Raw genomic sequence first — 21,360 nt, 5'->3', positions numbered from 1 at the left:
CACAGTGGCATTCCCTTTGGGACACACAGCATAGAAGCACCGAGGTGCCACCCATCAACTTGGGCAGTGCTCTGTTAGGGCCCTTAAACTCACTGAACCGCAGCATATTCATTTTGAAAATGGAGACAATCATGCAAAATAGAAGTTAACTGCTCTGGTAGAGGTGTCAAATGATTTCATTTCCATTGGCAGTACTGCAAAGCTTAATCAGCTGTGGAGAAGTTAAAGCATACCCTCATTCTCTATGGAGAAGTTAAAGCTGAGAATGGTGCTCAGCTGAGTGGCTGATAGGTCAGGAGCAGGAAGATCACACACGAGTGACTGGGGTGGAAATATTGACTAAGAAAAGAGGTCAGACTGGGAGGATGTGACTACCAGCCTGCTCTTGGTTCCAAATCAAAACTCCAGGCCACATGACACTTGAGAATGATTTTCATTACATGATCACCCCTTCCCTATGCTTTGGACAATAAAAATGTGCTCAGATACTCTGGTAAATTCCTAGTACTTGGGCTACTATGTTTCACTGAAACAAGGAGAAGCAGTGCAGGCTCATCCTAGTATTTTTTCAGGAGGTGACAGACACAACAAGAGATGGAACATCTGTTTTACATGGGTGATGACACTGGCAAACTAACCAAAAGCTGGAAAATTTTCTCTATTTCATTTAAGTGGTGGTTGAATTTATAGGAACTCATATTGAATGCTGAGAAAAGTGTTGAAAACTATCTTAATTTCCTATCCTTTTCTTCATCTACTTGGCCATGAGTGCCCTGGAAGGAGATGAGTGTGCAGCATACATTGCAGCTCTGACAAATCCTCACAGGCTCCTTAGGGCAGGTTCACATTATGCCTTAGAGCATGGGATGAACCAAAGGGATTCTCATCTGAAGTAACTAAATATTACTCTGCTAGTAGCCTGGAAAAATATAATTAAGCAGAAATATCCAAGAAGTTTCATATTCTCCATTTTACCCTCTATCTACTCCTGTGCTGTATTCCTCCCATCTAACTGCAGGATGCTAACTAACTCTATTGAGATACCCAGACTTAGGAATGCACTTGCCCTACACAAACACAGGCTCCACAGGCATAGAGTTTCTTCTCTGCAGAGACAGGCTTATGTGAAAAGCAGCCTCTTCTTTGCTTGTCTCATTTGTGCTTCACCACCTTTTCAAAAGAGTCATGGAACTGGGATGCAGTGGACAATTTAATAGAGGATGGATGTGATGGGAGAGATAGTTCACTTCCCTCTGGTTGCTTCTGACAGGCTGATAGCATGAGAGTTATTTATAGGACTATAAAGATACTTAGTGCAAACAAATGGATTAATGTCTGATGCTTCCAAAGTATTCTGTTAAAAAAAAAAATCCAAGTTAAGGTTCTCAGTATCAGTGTAACTCGGCCTTTTATTGCTGTAAATTACATGATTTTTATTTTTATGAAAAGGCAGCTCCTGCCCTCAAGTTGTCGCTGCTCTTGTATCTAAAGTAAACTTTCACACTTTTAATATTTTCTATGTGATGCATTTCTTCAGTGGTGAATTCCCACACTTTGCTGTATTGAGCTCTGGCCCAGTGACTGTGTAAGCAAGATGGTATTTGCATAAAATTGTACAGAGGAATTTAAAATAACTGGAGAACAAAATCCATTAGAGATGGTCTGCCCAGTAAAATGAGCTGTACAACACATCTAGTTTTACAGGATTTTGGATGCGAACCTAAGGTTTTAATTTCTGTGGTCCGTTGCTTGTCTTGATGACTCCTTTTTTCATGCAGACCCCAAGATAAACTTCCACATGCTGTATTTATGAAAAACCCTTTCTCAAGCACAATCCTGTTCTCTTTTTCTGGTGTGATTCATGAAAGCTGCTCCAAGCCTTGACTCTAAAGCTGCTGCCAAAGTGGCCAGAGAATGACATGACTTTTCTGGGAAGCTTGATTGGAAATCTCAACCTTGCAGTCTAAAACAAGCAGATGTTTCCCAGCACTGGCAGTGCACTACCCTTTCCTAACAAATGCCTTTTTAAAGCTATGGGTGCCATTACTTTTCAATACACAGTAATTAACCTAGTTAGAACCATTTTCTTATAAAAATATGAGAATAAGATATAGAAGTAAAAAGCCCTAGCTAATATTGTGTAACACAGGGGAAAAACATGGTTTGTGCCATAGCTGCAAAAGAGAGCAAGCAAAAAAACCATTTCATTTTGAAAATAATGATTCTGTGAAGTCTTGTATTTATTTACTTATTTGAAATGTCTGGCTAGCTTTCATACAGCCTTTTTTTCATTAGTTGGATCAATATATTTTATATGTTTTGTTAGTTGGTTGCACTTTTTATACTGTTTTTTCAGTAACTTGAATAGTGCATATTGCAACGTCCAACAGTTTACAGTGAAGGACAATCATTAATCATAAATGTCATCAAATTGGAGAACAGGACCAGAGACACTTTTGGCTGGAATGGTGGAGAAGGTGAGGTATCTGATTCTCTTAAATTTATCCTGAAATATATTTCCTCTTTCTCTGGAAAATATAGATTTAGTGTAGTTAGGTATTCTAATTACAAAAACTACTGACAGCTTTTGCAGTTTCTTTCTTATATCACAAAATGAGAGATGTGCACCCAGAGGATCTTTGTGATCCTTCCCTTTTCCAAAAGGCACCCAGCTGCCTTATCCAAAAGGCTTTGCAAACATAGAGTTGTCACAAAAATTTTTCCCACAGAGAGCAATAAGAGAGGATTTAAGTCTTGTAGCTCTTGCCTATTCATATGTTTTGACTCGTAGTCTTGGGCAAGGCCATTCAAAAGCAAGGACCCTACCAACAAAGTGAGGAAAGCAATATTTACCAGTGGGATGAGCAAAAGGTCTAATTAAAGAGTTGTCATCCAGTTGGATTTGGCTCCCAAACTGGAGGGGAGAGGCTGGAGAGCTGCCCAGCAGAGAAGGAGCTGGGGGGGCTGTTTGGGAGACAGCTGAACACGAGGCAAGAGCGTGCCCAGGTTGCCAAGTAGGAAACAGCATCCTGGCCTGTATCAGGAGCAGTGTGACTAGCAAGGGCCAGAGAGGTGAGCTTACCCTTGTACTCAGCCTTGGTGAGGCCACACCTCAAGTACTGTGTGCAGTTTTGGGCACCACAGTATAGGAAGGACATTGAGGTGCTGGAGAGGGTGCAGAGAAGGGCAACGAAGCTGATTAGGGGTCTGGAGAACAGGTCTTATGAGCAGAGGCTGAAGGAGCTGGTGCTATTCAGTCTGGAGAAATGGAGATTGAAGGGAGACATTATTGCTCTCTACAACTACCTGAAAGGAGTATGTAGTGAAGAAGGTGGTGACCTTTTCTCCCTAATGACTAGTGACATGACAGGAGGTAATACATTCAAGTTGCACCAGGGGAGGCTCAGATCTATTAATTATTAGGGAAAATTTCTTCACCAAACGAGTGGTGAAATATTGGAACAGGTTGCCAAGGGAGGTGGTGGAGTCATCATCCCTGGAGGTATTCCAAAAATGGGTAGATGTGGAACTTCAGGAGATGATTTACTAGTTAAGGTGGTGCAGGACTGTTGGTTGTACTCAATGGTCCCAAAGGTCTTTTCCAACCATGATGATTCTATGATTTCTATGAAATATCTGCAGGACATTAACAGCAAATTAAATGTTTGTAGAAAGAGCTGTCTTGAATTCCATTGGTGCCAGCACTGGGAATGTCAGCAGAGCTGGGTAAGGTGATGAAGCAGCCCCTATGCCAGGGCAGGACAGGCTGGAACAGGGAGGTGGCTGGGGCTGAGCATACTTCCATCTGTCAGTGATGGAGAAGGAAAGAAAAGTCTCTTCAGAACTTTAGACATCTTTCAGCTGGAAAAATTGCTGTTGGGAGAGATATGTGTACAGCTTGCCATACTGCTTAAACACCTGGCTGAAACTAAGGCTGCACCATGTACAGACACCCATGTGTAGCTTCGAGAGAGGAGGAGGAGAAGGCAGCAGAATGAGACACGCCTTCCCCTTCCCTCCCCACACAGAACAGTGATGCCAGCAGGCAAGAGGCATGAGAGCTGAGGATGGGGAGATGAAGGAAGCAGGGAGCCCATGAAAAAGGCCCGTGGGGATCCCACTGCCACCTGAGTGCCCTGTCCTTTGCCATGCTGTCCCCCCTAGCCTGTGCCACCCACTCATCTACCCCTTCATTGGGTGCTGTGGCCAAAGTTGCCTGCCAGCTACAGAGTCATTAGTACATTTTTCAAAGAAATTCAAAACACAGCGAGAAAGTGACAGTTTCTGTGCCAAGCAAACCTGAAAGGTTAGTTTACTCTTTAATGAAATTCCTGCTTCAAAGTTGCCTTCTCTTTTTCACTGGGGAGCAGTGCTTTCTTTAAGCAATGTTTAGGGGACACCAGTCTGCAAGGGTAATCATTCTCGCCTCTGGCAGGAAGAGCTCACACACCAGCATTTCTGAAAAGGCTCTATTTCTGAATAATTGAATTTGTCTCTGGAGTTCAAAATTCCTTTTTCTGTGGGGCTGACTGCAGCTATGATTCATCCTTAGGTGCAGCTCAGTGTAATTGAGGTAGAAGAATTGGATTGCCGTGGAGGGGTTTGTGAGCATGGCGCATAATAGGGGCGATTGCCATGGAAAGAGACACTTGTAGTGCTCAAAATGCCTCCTTCTGTGTTGAAATGATCTGCAGAAAATAATTAGAGGATCTTCCACTGCTTGTCCCGCCCAAGGGGAAAAATTAAAGTCCCAGGAGGCAGTGGAGGCATCCTTCAGCAGCAAACACAGCCCCATGCTGCAATGCACAGCCAGGGTCCCTTCCCAGGGAGCACTCAGAGCCTGACCATTCCCTCCAGTCCTGCCACTGCCTGGGGCACGGGGCCCACAGGTACCAGCCAGGCCAACAGCCCTGGCAACATCTGTCTCTTGCCTGAGCAGAGATTCTTTTCCTTTAAAGCCTCCCAGTGTTTTCTGGGTCCCCCTGGAAAGACTTGTGCGGTGTGGTGGAAAGACCGGCGCATCCCAGCTCCAGAGAAAAAACATTCCTGTAGCTGCCCCACCCAGGAGAAGTCCACTACAGGTATGTCCTTCCTCCAGCTACCAATGAGGCCCCTTGGCATGTGTAGAACCTCCTCTCTTCCCTCCCATCAATAACTTGGTGTGTAACATTCCTCCCAAGCTGCCTGCAAGTAACCTCTCAGGAAAGGGGTGGTAAGGGAGGAACCAAACATAAGGATTTGCACTGCTGTGAGCAGGAACTCAAGGCCTGTCCCAGGGAAGAGACAGCTCCCTGCCAGTCGGCTGAGATAAGCAGCATATCTCAGAAGTATTTTTTTGATGCTGTATGCAGAGGCAGACCTTGGTTGTTCATGCAGCAGGGTGAATGACTGTGTTGGACTTTGGGCTAAAGATAGGAATTGAGGAAAAACACAGCTCTGAAGTGAAAAAAAAGCCCATCAAACTGGGAGGTTTCTTTCTTTTCAGTCTTTCATCACAAAGTTCAGCAATAATGCTGGGCAGCTACATTCAGCCAACATGATGCTACATGACAGCAATATATTTGTAGGATGTTAGGGGAGAAGCAGATTTCAAGAGGAAGATAGAGTGATCTAGTAATTCAACCAGGATGTTCAGGGATTTCTGTAGCTATTGAATGTACCACATGGCACTTGGGCTGTCTTGTTGAATTGTGATATGTTTCAGATCAACAAAAAGGCTCATTTGAGATTTTCTTTTTTCCCCATGTTACAGAAAATACATTCTCTCGTGGAACAAAGCTTGCATGAACTGATCAGCAGAAGAAGCTAAGGCAACTGTACTCATGAATGAAATTCTAGATTTAAAGCCTGATTTTCTTGGACTTTAATCTCTGCAGACAATCTCTGGGTTCTCTGTGGTCTCTGCTCTGAACTGGAAACCAAAATATATACGTTTTTAATAGCTTTTTTTTTTTTTTTTTTCACTCTCCTCTGTGTCTGGGAGCCAATTACAATGACTTGAATGTGCTGCTCATCCTCAGCTTCAGGACTTCTTGATCCTCTGAGAGAGGTCTTTCTTTGCCAGGCTTCTAAATGACAAGTAGATTTATTCACAAAGAGTATTCCCTTATTCCCTTAGCAGTAACCCAGGCATCCTGTGCATTTAGCATAACTGCTTTTAGTGCATTTCCTCAGGTAAAGGAGCAATTCAAACAAACTGAAAAGAACAGTTCAGCAGCACTTATCCTCCAAGACACGTCTGGAGTTCTGACCACAGCCTGGCCCGCAGTATCAGCTCTTCCAGTTGGAGACCTCAGCTTGCTTAAATGTGCTACCAAAAGACTACGTGTGCACAAATTAGAGAAGTGTTATAGATGTGGTTTGCATTTGGTAATGCATAAAATAGGCAAATGACTGGTGTGCTCTTTCTTTTATACTTTGAAATCTCTGCCATGCACGCTGGATCTATGGGGAGCTCCACAGTCAGCAGAAGGAAATGGAAACCAGTTGGGAAGTGGCAGGTGGTGGCTGGCAGTCTGCAGGACTTGTCTGGGCAGCAGAGATATAAAAGAAAAATGCTATAAAAGAAAAAGACTAACAAAGGCTCTCAGGCCCCATAGAAAGTCTTTGGGAAAGAAATGTCATGACCAGGATCACCCAAGGATGGTGGAAAGAGTTGTCCATTTAAGGGACTGGGTCATCCAAGCCACTTGCTTTCTCCTCCCTGATGTATCAGCTGTAATTGGCACTCCCTGGAGCCAAAGGGGGGGTTGTCATTGGGCCCCCAGGTAAGGATCCATCAGGGCAACCAGACCCCCCATCAGCTGCCCTTTGAAAAACTCATCCCATCCTGGGAAGAGCCAGCAGATAATGTATGTCTGTGTTGTGTACATGAGGTGTCCTGTCCTGCTCTTTTACTTTTTGGGAAAGAAATGTGGTAAGCAAGAAGTCAGATCTGTTTCTTTTCAAAAAGCTGCCAGTAGCAGGTCCAATTTGCATAAGACTTGTCTGCAATAAGATGCTTTGCTGACAGGTGTATGCCCAGTTTATGGAAATGCAGCATGCTTGGAGGACAATTCAGAAGGATTTTAAGGTGACCTGCAATAAGGACAGGCCATGGGACTGGCAGGGCTCATGTGCCAACACCAAAGCTACCAGCTAAACAGGTCGAGGTAGGGGGGTTAACCAGACAAGTGATAATACAAGTGAAATAAGTCTCCTCTGTCTTGGTTTGAGAGGATCAGGATAAAATTTTTCTATAGCCATACTAAACTGAGACATTCTAGGGACCCCCCCCAGCATCTGCCAGCCCATGGATGAGGCAGCTACAATTGGGGAAGGAGAGGAGCAGCTGTCCCTGTGGAGAGGATGGATTGGGCAACCCACATGGACTAATCACAGTATTCCTTCCCATGGTGCTTAGTATAAAATGGCTCCCAAGAGAGCTTCTGGCCTTTTTGGTTGGTGGATTGGCTGAGCTGTTTGTCTTCTCTCCCTGTGCTGCTGGTGTGCTCACATCCTGGTTTTTTTCACTGGAGAAGAATATTGTTCACCAAGATAGTTTACCTTCTCCTGCATCCCTGGCTCAGGTGCTCAAAGGCTTTGGTGGACTGGCACTGTGACCCTGGACTCAGGCAACCCCATCTCCTGCTGAGTCCAGTTTATGAATTTTCTGGTTGGGGAGTAATTACCAATTGAGGAGCATGGGTTAGATATTTGTGTATATTGATACTTCATGAAACCTATTCTAGTTTGGTTTGGGGCTTTTTGTTTGCTTTCTGTTTGTTTTTTTGGTTTTTTTGTTTGGTTTTTGCTTGGGTTTTGTTAGTGTTTTTTTTTTTACGTTTTGCTAGTGGGTTTTTTTTGCTAGTGTTTTTTTGCTAGCTATTTGTTTCCAGCCTCTAATTCTGTCTCTTATTCCTTTTCTTTCTTCCCCTGGGAGCGTAGTGAGGGGAAAACAGAGAATCTGTTGCCTGTTTATTGGCTAAAACTGTCGCACCTTCTCAGGAAAAAGTAATCAATGTGAGCCTGGAAAACTCAGTTCACTCTGTTTTAATTTAATCAAATTAATTTTGTGATTTTTCTGTTTCCTAAAAGATAATAAGTGTAGAGACTCTGGAAGTAGTATATTTGAGCTGTTTTTGAATAAATGTGAAGGAAATGAAACAGGGAGGAAAAAAAAAGTCATCTTTTTTTGTACACTTTGAACCACATGTTCAAATTTAGACACCTGGCAAGTTTTCCAGAGAGTTGAACCCAAGGAACTTGCTACTCTGAGCATGGCTAAAAGGATGAAGGAAAAACAGAAGAATATTCTTCAACACAGGCTCACATTAGAGGTAGTTTTTTCAACATAAAGGTTTCACAAGATGTACTAATTGTACCTCTCTGGCAGGAAACTGAGGCTTTCACATTTAATGAAGCATTTCTTTGAAGTCACGCTGAAATGATGAGCGTGACCGTGTTGTGCTCTGCCTGCCTGCACAGGGCAGACCAGTCTGACTTCCTCTTCTGAGACACTGCTGGGAGCAGGCCAAGAGAGCTACATCTTCACCAAAGTCTCATCAAGGGAAGATGGAAGAAAGGTGGCTCTTCTCCTTCTTCTGTCTGGTCTCAGTGCCCATCATTGCAGGTAAGCACATCAGTGGGACACCTTGGCTCAGCTTATGACAGAGGGTGGCTGGGGCAGGGTGGGCTGAGTGTGTCTCACCAGGGTGAGCTGCAGCTGCTGGTAACAAGCTTCTGTTTCCTGTTAACTTTCTAATAACCTTAGTTACAATGTACAGCTGGTAAGGAATAAATGGCTTGTGCTGACTAGCAGATTAGTTTATTCAAAATGCCTAACCTGCTTTCACCAGAATAATCACTGAGATGAGCTCACCTGTGTTGAGGATGATGTGCTTGTCTCCAATGAGCAAAGAAGAAAACTGCTTTCAAAGAGCAAATAAAAAAGACCTCTCTCTCTTTCTGTCTCTCTCTCTCACACACACACACACACACATGTGTACACATAGCTGTGTATGCAGACAGAGGAGGAGGTGAAACACCTAAAGGCAAGGACAAATTGTACAGCTGCGGTACATTCTTCCTTTCCTCTTCCCCACCCAGCCCTTTGTGCTGTGTTAAGGGCTTGAGAAACAAGTTTGTCATTGTGAGTAAAATTTGAGAAAACTTGAGTAAAGAGAATTACATCGCATCAGAGGGAGTTCCAACCAAAAACAATCTGAGGAAAAACAAGAAAGAAGTTAAGAATACTTTTGCATTAAAGGGTTTCAGTTAAAATAATCTAAAGTGTTGGACTACTAACAAGACCCACAAAAAGTTGTTTGTACATATGTAGCTTTTTCTTCTTAATGTAAAATATTCAGGTAATTCTTGGTTGGCATTCTTTTCATGGTCCTTTAACCTAATACAGCATCAGTATAAATATAAGAGGTAACTTTTATTTATAGTTACCCTTGCCTGCTAGTCTGATTGCAAGATTGCTAATCACTTTTAACCTTTACTGATGCAAAATTTGCAATGAAACCAGTAAGCTCCTCGGACCAACAGAAGGAATTTTCAGTATTTTTTTTCTCACGGCACATGTCACTCAGGCTTATTTTTGTTTACCCTCTTACATTATCCCATAATTAGGAAGTCAATTAAAAGATGAACAGGATACGTACAGAGGTAAAACCCAGAGATTTATGTTGGCCAAGGCCATTCAATAGCTTTGCTCTTCATGCACCTAATCCCTACATGTTCATGTCACACTTCAGTGGTCAAGTACCAGACCTCAGCCAGCTCTGCAGCAAAGTGGGACCCTGCCTTCCTTCTTTCTTGTCAAGCCAGGGTTGCAGGCATGCTGGATCCCTTTCTTACCCCTACCTGAGCTGGCAAAGCATGGGACATGCCAGCACCATCGAGGCTGCCTGGACCCAGGCACCCCAGAGCCCTGTAACACATGGCAAATAAAGTGAAAAAACAAAAGAATTTGTCCCCCCTTTTTTTTTTTTTTTTTTTTTTTTTTGTAGCAAGGTGCACTTGCTACCCTGGAAAGTCAGCAGTACGGCTGGTAGGACTGCAGAGCAAGTTCCCAAATTTGCATCTATATTTTGATATGTAGAAAGGCTAAAATCCAGTGGAGATGAGGGGTGATGACCTTAAGAATATCTGCACAAACTCATTTTTTCTGGAGTCCTGCATGTCCTTTTGAAAAGGGCCTTTTTGTGTACGGCTCTGTGGGTGTGATTGATTACTTCTGTTGCTACAACTCCTTCATCCATAAATTCTTTATCTCCCTGAGTTTGCAATTGCCCTGTGTACAGGAGGCTTGGGGACTGCAAGCCTCTTGTTCCTATGAGGGAGAAAAGGAGATAAATCAATTTTGCTACACCAGCAGCAAACCCGAACAGTACAGGCTCCCATTGAAAGCCCCTTCATTTCACTGATCCATTACTCCTTTATATAGCACACTAAGGACTGCCAACATGCTTTATGAAATTAATTGTAGAAGAAGCCATACATACCAGGGCATCTAGCTGTGACACTGAAATGGACACTATTTTAGGCCACACAGGAGCTGTTTAATAATGTGGAGGTAAAAGAGCAGCTTTCTCTCTTGAAACAGAAAAGGCAATGGCAACGGGCAGGGGGAGCAGTGCAGGGCAAAATCAGCTAGCAGGAATAACCTATTTGTTCTTGCAAAAATAATTGATGAATAACTGGGCCCACCTTCTGCTTTATTTATATCACTTGAAAGATTTCCATTTTCACAGGAGCCCTCAGAGCTCCCATTTCTTTACCATGAGCATGATGGGAACTCCCTGCCCTCTTTCAGACAAATGCCCTTTTGCTCTCCCACTACTATCTTCACAGTCTGTACTGGTGGAGCTCTGCTGTAAAGCTTCTCACTGGAAAGCCTGTTCTTAGAGTTGTGGAGTCTTCATAGCTGCTGATGCACCAAACCATGTCAAAGATGGCTTGGGAGAAATCTTTGTTTAAACATTACTTGCACTGAAAATCATCCTGTTTGTTTTTAAGGCCAGCTTAAAGACATCGTTGCACAAAAAGAAGTGGTCCATGCTTTGCCAGGTGCTGACGTGACCCTGGTGTGCAGCTTCCTAAAGCCACCCGCCACCTACGTAACGCAGACGCAGTGGTCCAAGACTAAAAACAACCAGGTTACCAGAATAGCTGTTTATCACCCTGATTTTGGCATCCATTACTTCACCTTTCCTGAGGCTTCTTACAACTTTTCAGTGTCCTTCAGCACAAGGGAGTGCTGCAGCTGGGATGTTACAGAGGCTTTGTGTTCCCCTGGTCCAAACATCACATCTGAATGCAGTCAGTGGACTCTCCATTTGAAAAATGTTACTGTCTCTCTTAGTGGGCAGTACAAGTGCAGTTTTGCTACTTTCCCATATGGGACAAAGACTGCAAAAATTCAGCTTGTTGTCAAGGAAGAAGGTAAGTGATTATGAGTGAGAATTGCTTTTGAATTATGAATTGCTTTTTTGTATTTGTGGGGGGGTGGGGTGAGGGGGTGTGTGGGGGAGTGGAATAACAGGAGAGATGAAAGCTTCTTGGTCAGTGATGGTGACGTGCTCCATACTCACAATGGTGCCACTAAATGCCACAGGTTCCTATCTACCAAGCACTCTAGTTCTTCTTATCTAGCTTGTGATTAGGAAACTTTGTTTGGATGAATACAGAGTTACATAGGAAGGCAAAAAATTGGTGTGATGGGCAATTTCCATATTTTTGTTTTGGAGAAGCATGCTGCAGAGAAGACTGGATGAGCTATTCAGGATATGCTGGGGCCAAGGATGCTCTATCTTGAGAGGATCACTCTGGGCACTCTCCAGGCATGCAGTACTAAGCACCAGAAAAGGAAAACATCTTTGTCTGATTGAAGCTGAGGGCTGGCATCTGCAGGGTGTGCTGGGTGTTAGCTTGGTGGCACTATGCGTGTTCCCACTGTCAAAAACAAACTGGAGTAAAGCAGGGGATTGTTAAAGACAATCACGGGAACAGATACTTGGCTGCTTCTGTCAGCCAAAAGGAAGCTGAAAAGCAGCATGACTGCTTTTGGTAGGTAAGCCTCAGGGGAGATTGCAGACTCCAGGGAGGATGTTTAAATTATTCTGGCAAAGGAACAAATGGGTTTAAATAGGATGTGAATGGATTTGACTGCAAATTAAACAACTGTGGCAACCATTAGTGCAGCAGCTCTTAAGAACAGCTGTTTAATGCCAACAGTGAGGGAAAAAGTCCAAACTGCTGTGAAGATGGAACTGGGCAGGGATAGAGGGCAAGCTTGTTGCTGTGCACATGGAGGACTGGATTTGATGACTTCAGGAACCTCTTCCTGAAACAGGTTTCTGTTAACAAGCCAGGAAGGATTAAAGTAAATGCAACAAACCTGGCACAGCTTCAATTCAGAGCTGCAAATCCAATCCCCTTGCTCTGCTTATGCCTGGGACTGCAGATACTACATATGACCAAGGGTTAGGAGCAGGGTGGGTGCAGGTGATGTTAGGGGTAGCAGAGGGCAGCACCTCACTGGCCCTTTGGCTTGCATTATGAAAACAGGCTAATGGCAAGAGGGATGTTGGTTCCTATGCTGGATCACATTGGTTCTGGAGCAGGACAAAGTCCCATGCAAACCTCACACATACACAGGGATGCTTAAGCAAAGCCACTGCCTAGCTCCCTGGTGGCCTCTGCATGGTGGTGGCTCCAAGCCCTTTGGTGCTGTTATCCCAGAGGCACACCTCAGGGGCAACTCAGCACCACTTTCCTGCCGTGATGACCTTACAAAGGCAAAATCAGAGCCAGCATTTCAACACAACCCATAGAGAATGGATGTGTTTGAGCAGCACATGCTGGATTACTCTGTCAGGAATGGAACTGCCACTTTTTCTACTGCATAGGAATGTGTTACAGTAGGCTTCCCCTCAGGAATTTTCTTGCATTTCACAGAGCAGAGGGGCTGGATCAGGTGGAGAACAGTGAGATACACACAGTTCTGGTAACCATGTGAAACCCTTCAAGCTTTTCTTCTTCGAGGAATTTTTCTTTGTATCTTCTTTAATACAGTAATGGTGCTAATCAGGCATTGTTTCTTTTCTCTTGCCAGTGCCCTTAGTTGATACTGGCATGTTCAATGCCATAATTACTGCCTACATGGTAAACTTGGGCAGCTCTTGCTCATAGCAGCATCACTGTGGCTCTTTTCAGCAACTGCATGAAGCATCAAGCTCTCCTACTGATAACTGCTTGCTTGAGAGAGCCAAAGTACTTCACTTTGCAACCTGTGTCTTGCAGAGCTATATTTTAAGGTAACCAGACCTTTTGCAATGAACCACTTACACTTGAAAGAAAACAAAAGACCTTAATCCAGCCTATGAGTGAGATGTAGAATGGTGCTAGTCATTAATGAAGCACAGTTCCCAGTTGCATCAAAGCCAAGCAAATCCAGATGGATTCAACTTGTAGATACTGCAAAAAAAAAAGCAAGCAGAGCAGAAGCCCTACATAGGACTGGAAGACATGGAGGACTTTAGCTAACAGGCTGTTAAATGGAGGTGGGAATCAAAGACAGGTGAAAAGTAAGCTGCTGGGTTGCATGACTGTGAGAACAGGCAGAGGCTATTTGCAGACTGCTGGGCTGACTGCTCATCTTCATACTTTTCATACACTGGATGACACTTTAGCATGGCAGCTTGTGCCAGCAAAGTCTCCTGGACAGTTATCATCCTGGGGAAGCTATAGATCTGCTTCTTTTCCTCTTTCTTTATCCTTTCTGCACTCTCCAGCCCCTTCAGGGCTTGTGCATGCTGTGATAGCTGGCTCCTCAGCTGCTTTGCTTTGATGGAGGGTGGAGATGAGCTGCTTCTGCTGCTGGGTCTCCTGAGCATCACTTTGGGCAGTGCCTTTTTTTGGGCAGTGCCACAGGCTGCCTGTTGGCACTGGCACTCTGTGCTTGGGTGCCAGACATGAAGGAAGTTATAGTCACCAGAAGGTCTCCACTGCCAAATAACAGGCTGAGGTTGCTAGATATTCTTCCTCCCCTAAAGATTTAAAAAAAAAAAAAAAAAAAAAAAAAAAAGAAGAAATAAACCATATATCTATTTTATCTCAGCATAAAAGCCAGAGCTAGCCAGGGGGGCAAAATTCAAGAGTTTCCCTACAGTGTGGGTTCGTGCAAGAGTTTCCCTACAGTGTGGTTTTGTGCCTGCCTCCAGGCAAGAGGGAAGGGAAGCTCTATCACCCACTGCCCAATGGAGGGACAGAGATATCAGCATTCACCAGGGCACTTGTAGCACCTCCTGGCCATCACCACTGCCCTTTCTTTTTAAATGCACACATGCATGCAGACCCCATGCTTGTACCATAGCTGGGCTCTGCTCAGAGCATCACTCTGCCCTCCCACAGGTGGACTGGAGCCCTGGGCTGGGAATGGGTAGGACAGAAGATGCTGAAATGCTTTCTTAACTGGATCACAAAGGAAAGAGAGACAAGCTCTCTGCTTCTGGTAGTGTGCAGTTTGGAGAATAACAAAAGGAGCACTTACACTGGAAAATGGCATTAATGTTAACCTGCCTGACATGCTGAATGTCTTGCTTAGTGAAAAGGAGGTCTGCGGATATCTTCAGAAAAAAAAGGAAGTACAGGAGCACAAAATTGATGTGAAGGTTTATTGCTGCAGGGAAAAAAAAATTAAGAGAAAAATTGAAGCTTCCAATTATTCTCAGCTCCAAATGGACACATCTTGATCCTGCAGTTAGGCAAAGTTTTTTATGGATTGCCAAAAAAATCAGGTAAAACTCTGAATCAAAGTCATAAAACCGCATCTAGAATCAGATGCAGGGCTTTCATTTTACAAATGTGTCTGTGGGTAATGGTCGAAAATTACAGTTCCCTTCTAATCAAAAAAGTGTCTGTTCCTTGAACAGAAAAGTAGTTATCATTGTTTTTTAAAGCACGATGAACACCATGTTTCTGATTTTTCTTCTTGGGCTTTTTTTGTTGTTGTTGCAATCACAAAAGAAGAGCAGCACTATGTGAAGGAAGTGCAGTTAAACCAGACTTTAGAAATTCCATGCCTTGAGGACACCACCTCAGAAAATTTGCCCAATTATCCTTTGAAATGGCTAGTGGTAAGTATTTTTCATCTCAGGTATAAATTTCAGAGGGAACTACAGGGTATTCTTGCAGATTGAAATAGAAATGTCAGATTTTACTGTGAAGAATCTGCTAAACAAAAGGTATTGGTTTCATTGGACTGTGTTAATAAAGGGAAAAAGTGCAAGCATAATTTTGCAACATAGACACCACAAACAGCAGCTGTTAAAGAAACAAAGAGGGAAAATTCCATTGTAATTGCTTTTAATTTTTCAGAATTTGTCGAGCAGGTCAGTGGAAAGTGGTCAGGAATTTAGCAAATGTAACAGAATTGAAATATTGCTTGCAGGAGGTTTCTTAGAACTGAAGCTTAAGTATCTCTGAAAATTACATGGTTACTGAATAGCTTAGTGAGATACCAGGCTACTTTGAAACAGAAAAAAGAATGTGTGGTGTGGGCTGTCATATTTTTTTTGTTAATCTCTGTGTCATAGATACAGTCTGAAGACATGCAAACCTAATTATCTAGCTAACCACATATAATTTATTTTTAAGCAATTTGCTGTGAGATAGAAAGTTCATTGTAGTTTTGTGTTGCATATTGCTTTCTGGAGAAATGTTTCTGTGCATGTTTTAATGTAATCTTTTAGCAATTATTTTAGTATGTAGAGATAGGTATTAGCCACCAGTGCCAGTTAATTTCCATCTAATGCCACTGAGGAACATTAGATGTTGAGAGTATTCTTTAAGGTGATTTTAAAATATTTTAGGATTAGTGGTCTTTTGTCCCAGCTTATTATCTATTTAGATCTCCCATTTGCACTTAACATTTTTGTATGGAGCATCCTTGACCCTACTGCTTTTTAGTGTTGCTAGTTCACTCTACAGCTACCAGAGGAAGGGATAAAGAACACCTGAAGATCAGCACAATGACATTATGGGTCACCATGCATTGTTCAGAGAACATTACAGATATGTACCAGAGCACAGGATGTGCCAGCTGTACCTACATTTAAGGGTGACACAGGCACTCAGAAGAGATGACTTTTAGCTGTTATTATCATGGTATTGCTTTTTTAAATCTACCAGAGTGAGGATTTTCTTGGAATTTTAGTCCTATTTAATATGCATGGGATGTTCAGCATAAGTTAAGACTGCTGCAGTGAGAAAGCAGCTCTGTTGTCCTTTGTGTAGGCTAAAGACACCAGGACTCACAAGACCTAACTTTTTACTCCATAGTTTATTTGTAAGAGGATCACCTCTACTCATTCTGAAGTTCTGGGAGATAATGTATTTGGAAAAAAAAATAGATGTTGCAAATACCCACTCACTACTATGCAATGCTAGAGGTGTAAAGGAAGATTTTCATGGTGGGAATAGAGCTGGTTTACACAAATGTTTTTGAGGAGGGGTGTCTGATCTTAACACATTGTATGGGTTGCTCTTTACACAGGAAGAAAATGGCAGGAAAGAGGAACTTGTGACCAAGGAGCTCTCTTCTCCTCCAGTGTATAGGAACAGCAGCATCCTTTACGGGCAAACATTCCGCCTGGGTTTGAAAAATGCTCTAAAGGTTTTTCCCACCAAAATCACAGACGATGGCAGGGTGTTTTTCTGCCATGTGGTGTACCACCCAGAGAGAGTCTGGAGGAGCAGAACTACAGTGCGTGTTTTTGGTAAGGGGCTTATGCCAAATGCTTGTCTACTTCCACTTGGAAAGATAACATGCTCATCTGGTTCTGAAGGCAATAGCTTTTGGAATACACTGGGGGCTTTTATACATCCATGTTTGCACTCTATTTTTTTTCTTTTTTTTTTTTTTTTTTTTTGGCTGTAATGGGTTAAAATGCTAGTAAATAACCACATAGGTTTTAGGAAGAATTTGAGGCCATTCCTTCAATTTCTGGCACAAAAAGCCAGTAGATCTATTGTGCATGTATCAACACCACTGGCATGCACACTGCCACTATCTTGCCCTGATGTGTTAGCCCATGTTGGCACTTTGGTCATCAAGATCTCCATGGCCCAGTTACGGAATGACCATGCTGCCTGTGGTTAGGCAATCACAGCCAAAATCTAGTAAGCAGTTAAAACCATTTGGAACTACCAGTGCTGCAAAATCTCATCCTCGAAGGCATGTGATGTTTAACTGCTGCCAAAGGCTCTGGTTTTGAAAATTATGTCCTGCCTGGGGGTTTCAAGCCAGTCAGCAATGGCAGAGCTTGTGTATCACAAACAGACCCTAGTGCAGCCTTCTAGTATATAAAGGGGACTTGAAAGAATGATGGGAACAGAGTATGGCCTATAGCAATATGTTAAGTAATGATTTTAAACTGAAAGAGGGCAGATTTAGATGAGAGATTAGGAAGAAATTCTTTACTGTGAGAGTGGCTAGACACAGGAACAAGTTGCCCAGGGAAGTTGTGGGTGCTTTACCCCTGGCAGTGTTCAAGGCCAGGTTGGATGGGGCCTTGAACAATGTGGTCTAATAGAAGATGTCCCTCCCATGCAGGAACTAGATCTAGTTGGAACTAGAAGATCTCTAAGGTTCCTTCCAACCCAAACCATTCTAGGATTCTTTGAAATGTGTGGGCTGGCATTTCATGCTAGAAGCCTTCCCCATCCTTGGTTGCTTGCTCTGGTCCCTTTCTAGGGGCTTAAGAATGAGTCTAAAATCACTGAGGTACAAACAAGTAAGAAAAATCCTGCCCTCCGAAAAATTGGCTGTACTTTCTGCTTCTAGTAAAGTGGATCTGAAAAACGTATTTCTGATGCTCCTAAACTGAGTGGGTCTTAAACAGTGGGTCTGTTAACAGTCCCCTGACTCCCAGCTTGAGGACAGCATGGACATATGAAGCTGATGCTCTGATTGCAAAGAAAGACTCAATGGAGAGCAGGAAAGAAATTTTTTTTAAAAAAAAGCAAAACCTGCCTACGGGAGCTGTTGGTCACTGATACAAGAGAAATAAAAATAGAAGTTAACCTGACTTTTCCTCTTGTGTTTGAATGACTCATACATGAGTGTTACTTTTAAAGATCAACTATTTGTCAAATAGCTCCAGTGTCACCTGAATAATAGTTCAAGTATACTAACATGCTTGAACTCTTCCTCCTCTCCATCCCTGATGGTGTTCTTGCCTTGGTCTGTGTACCTGTTAGCCTAAGAAGTTGCTTTGTCTGGCTTATTCTCCAAATTTCTGTGTCACGTGTCTGTGCATGAACACACAATGGGGGAGGGAGGCAAACAAGAGCCAGAAATCATGGCCCTTGGTGGTCAGACTCCTGTGATGCTCCCAGTGAGTGCTTGGATGGCTTTATGAGGAAATTACTAGGTGGATAGATGATGGAAGAGCGGTAGATGTGGTTTATCTTGATTTCAGTAAAGCATTTGACACCGTCTCTCACAGCATCCTTGTAGATAAGTTGACCAAGTATGGGTTTGGTGATCAGGTAGTGAGGTGGATCAGGAACTGGTTGAAAGGAAGGAGTCAGAGAGTTGTAGTCAATGGGGCAGAATCTGGTTGGAGGTGTGTGACTAGTGGAGTCCCTCAGGGGTCGGTACTGGGACCGGTGTTGTTCAATATCTTCATCAACGACTTGGATGAGGGTATAGAGTGTACCCTCAGCAAGTTTGCTGATGACACTAAGCTGGGAGGAGTGGCTGACACACCGGAAGGCCGTGCTGCCATTCAGAGAGACTTAGACAGGCTGGAGAGTTGGGCAGAGAGAAACATGATGAAGTTCAACAAGGGGAAGTGTAGAGTTTTGCATTTGGGGAAGAACAACATAATGTCCCAGTATAGGTTGGGGGCTGACCTGCTGGAGAGCAGTGTAGGTGAAAGAGACCTGGGGGTCCTGGTAGACAAGAGGATGACCATGAGCCAGCAATGTGCCCTTGTGGCCAAGAAGGCCAATGGCATCCTGGGGTGCATTAGAAAGGGTGTGGTTAGTAGGTCAAGAGAGGTTCTCCTCCCCCTCTATTCTGCATTGGTGAGGCCACACCTGGAGTATTGTGTCCAGTTCTGGGCCCCTCAGTTCAAGAAGGACAGGGAAGTGCTTGAAAGAGTCCAGCACAGAGCTACTAAGATGATTAAGGGAGTGGAACATCTCCCTTATGAGGAAAGGCTGAGGGAGCTGGGTCTCTTTAGTTTGGAGAAAAGGAGACTGAGGGGTGACCTCATCAATGTTTTCAAATATGTAAGGAGTGAGTGTCAGGGAGATGGAGTTAGGCTTTTCTCAGTGATGACCAGTGATAGGACAAGGGGTAATGGGTGTAAATTGGAGCATAGGAGGTTCAAGTTGAATATTCGAAAAAATTTTTTTACTGTAAGGGTGACAGAGCCCTGGAACAGGCTGCCCAGGGGGGTCGTGGAGTCTCCTTCACTGGAGACATTCAAAACCCGCTTGGACACGTTCCTGCACGATGTACTCTAGGTGGCCCTGCTCTGGCAGGGGGGGTTGGACTAGATGATCTTTCGAGGTCCCTTCTAACCCCTAGGATTCTATGATTCTATGATTTAGACTGGGATGCTGTGCTGTCAGTTGCTCTTACAGGTGTCCTGAGGGCAGGGTTAGGACAAGGGGGCTCTCTGGGAGCTGTTTTGTGGGTGCTGAGCAAGGTCTTGCAGACCTTAAGCCAGCAGGGTCCAGATCTTTGAGGAAGTGTATTTTTGTGCTCTTTGTCCTTTCACATTTTTTTTTCAGGTAAAAATGACTATTTTTCATGCTATGTCACTCTTTTCTGTTTCCATTTGCTGAAGACTCACTGTTTATAATTGTATCATGTTGGTTCTTCTCCATTTAGCTTTTTTGTGCTGCAGCAGGAGAGGAGATTGAGAGCCAATGGCTCAGAGCCACCCCTGCACCAGCCTACACTCTCATGCTCTGGCAGGGCTAGAGCTGGAAGTGAGCAGGCAGAGACAGTGGCCAGAACAATCCAGGAATCTCCAGTTGATGTTTGGAGACAGTCACTTCAGATGACAGCACCTCTCTTGTTCCTTGTGCCACTTTACCAGGGAATGAAGTAATGAATAGTTATGTCCCAGCGGGCAGAGCCAGTCTCAAATGGGCAGTGCAGGCTCTCAAGTGTGATGATAAAACCATACAATATCAACATCTGTCATCCTGGCCATTAGAAATTAAATAGCTAGAGAACCAAGGCTAAAGGAAGCCAGGGAAGATTTTCCCATCTCAGTAAGCCAGCTGTCACCCAAACAGCCTCCCTGTCACCCAAAGACTCCTGCACTTGAACCCCATGGGTTGGGTGGCATGAAAGAAGGGCAGAGATGGCAGGCAGCTAGTTCACCACAGTGCTGTAATGGGCAAGAGGAGGAGGAGAGAAAGGTACTGCTGCCTGGGGAAAACTCCTTGTGCAGGACCCCTCTGACAAAAGCTTCAGGGCCAAACAGAGAGGAGAAAGCCCAGGTCTGATGGGCTTCCCCACAGATGCCTGAAGTGACCTGAGTGTGATGGAGAGTCAGGCAGGAGAGGATGGGCAATGCATGAAAAATTCTCCCCATGAAATTGAGAGTTTCAATAGGTTCAGTGAAAACAAGCATTCATCTAAAAGAGTGCTTTTTAAGGGCATATTTTTGGACTGAAATACTTTAAAATATTTCTTTCCTAGAACAGAATTATTTTAGATACAAGTTTCTGAGAAAATGTATGGCATTTTAACATCTAACTTTGCCAAATACTGATTTCTCCTTTTTGTGATAGTAGAAGCTCAGCAGCAGAAAGTATTATACTAAATATTGAATTTCTGCTAGACCCAAAACACTGGTAAATATCCCAGCAAGAAAAATGAATGTCAAACTGTTAACAGGGGCTGAGTTGCTAAATGGAAAAGATCTATTAGATTGTTCAGAGCTGTGCTTGAGAGCTGCCTGCCAGAACAGTTACCCAGCAAAAACATATCTTCTGAGACAGCAGAAGAGAGTATCTGATGCTGATGTGGAAATGCTACCCATGCTCATTTAAAAAAAAAAAAAAAAAAAAAAAAGCAAAAAAAAACCAGACAGGAAGAATGAGCATTAGGTGTTACTTGTTTTCCCAGACAACTTTTAACTGAGATTAGAAGATCCAGTTTACCACGTTTTCTTACATCTAAAAAAATATAGTTGTTTTCCTCCAGCCCATGTTGTTTTCCTCCAGCCCCTCATGTCTACAGTTTAGGCAAAGCAGAAGCAAGAATGAAATCTTTAGACATTCATTTTCTGATAGGAAGAATCCAAAACAAAACCAAACTAACCAAAAAACAACAACAAAACC

General features: G+C 43.5%; 1 protein-coding gene across 2 annotated transcripts in view; it reads left to right on the top strand.

Annotated features, from left to right (window-relative positions):
* Positions 1 to 8,553: 8,553 nt before the first annotated feature.
* Positions 8,554 to 21,360, top strand: part of CD96 (CD96 molecule) — a 29,246-nt gene continuing 16,439 nt past the window's right edge. For both annotated transcript variants that reach the window (XM_008496828.2, XM_030462317.1), the window contains exons 1-4: positions 8,554 to 8,611; positions 11,005 to 11,430; positions 15,016 to 15,125; positions 16,544 to 16,766. In XM_008496828.2, coding sequence (XP_008495050.2) covers positions 8,554 to 8,611; positions 11,005 to 11,430; positions 15,016 to 15,125; positions 16,544 to 16,766 — 817 coding nt within the window. The remainder of the gene's footprint in view (positions 8,612 to 11,004; positions 11,431 to 15,015; positions 15,126 to 16,543; positions 16,767 to 21,360) is intronic.

This window comes from Calypte anna, chromosome 1 (assembly GCF_003957555.1).
Source record: "Calypte anna isolate BGI_N300 chromosome 1, bCalAnn1_v1.p, whole genome shotgun sequence".
Taxonomy (NCBI): Eukaryota; Metazoa; Chordata; class Aves; order Apodiformes; family Trochilidae; genus Calypte; species Calypte anna.
The sequence above is the reverse complement of the archived record's forward strand: the minus strand, read 5'-3'. Positions and strand labels throughout refer to the sequence as shown.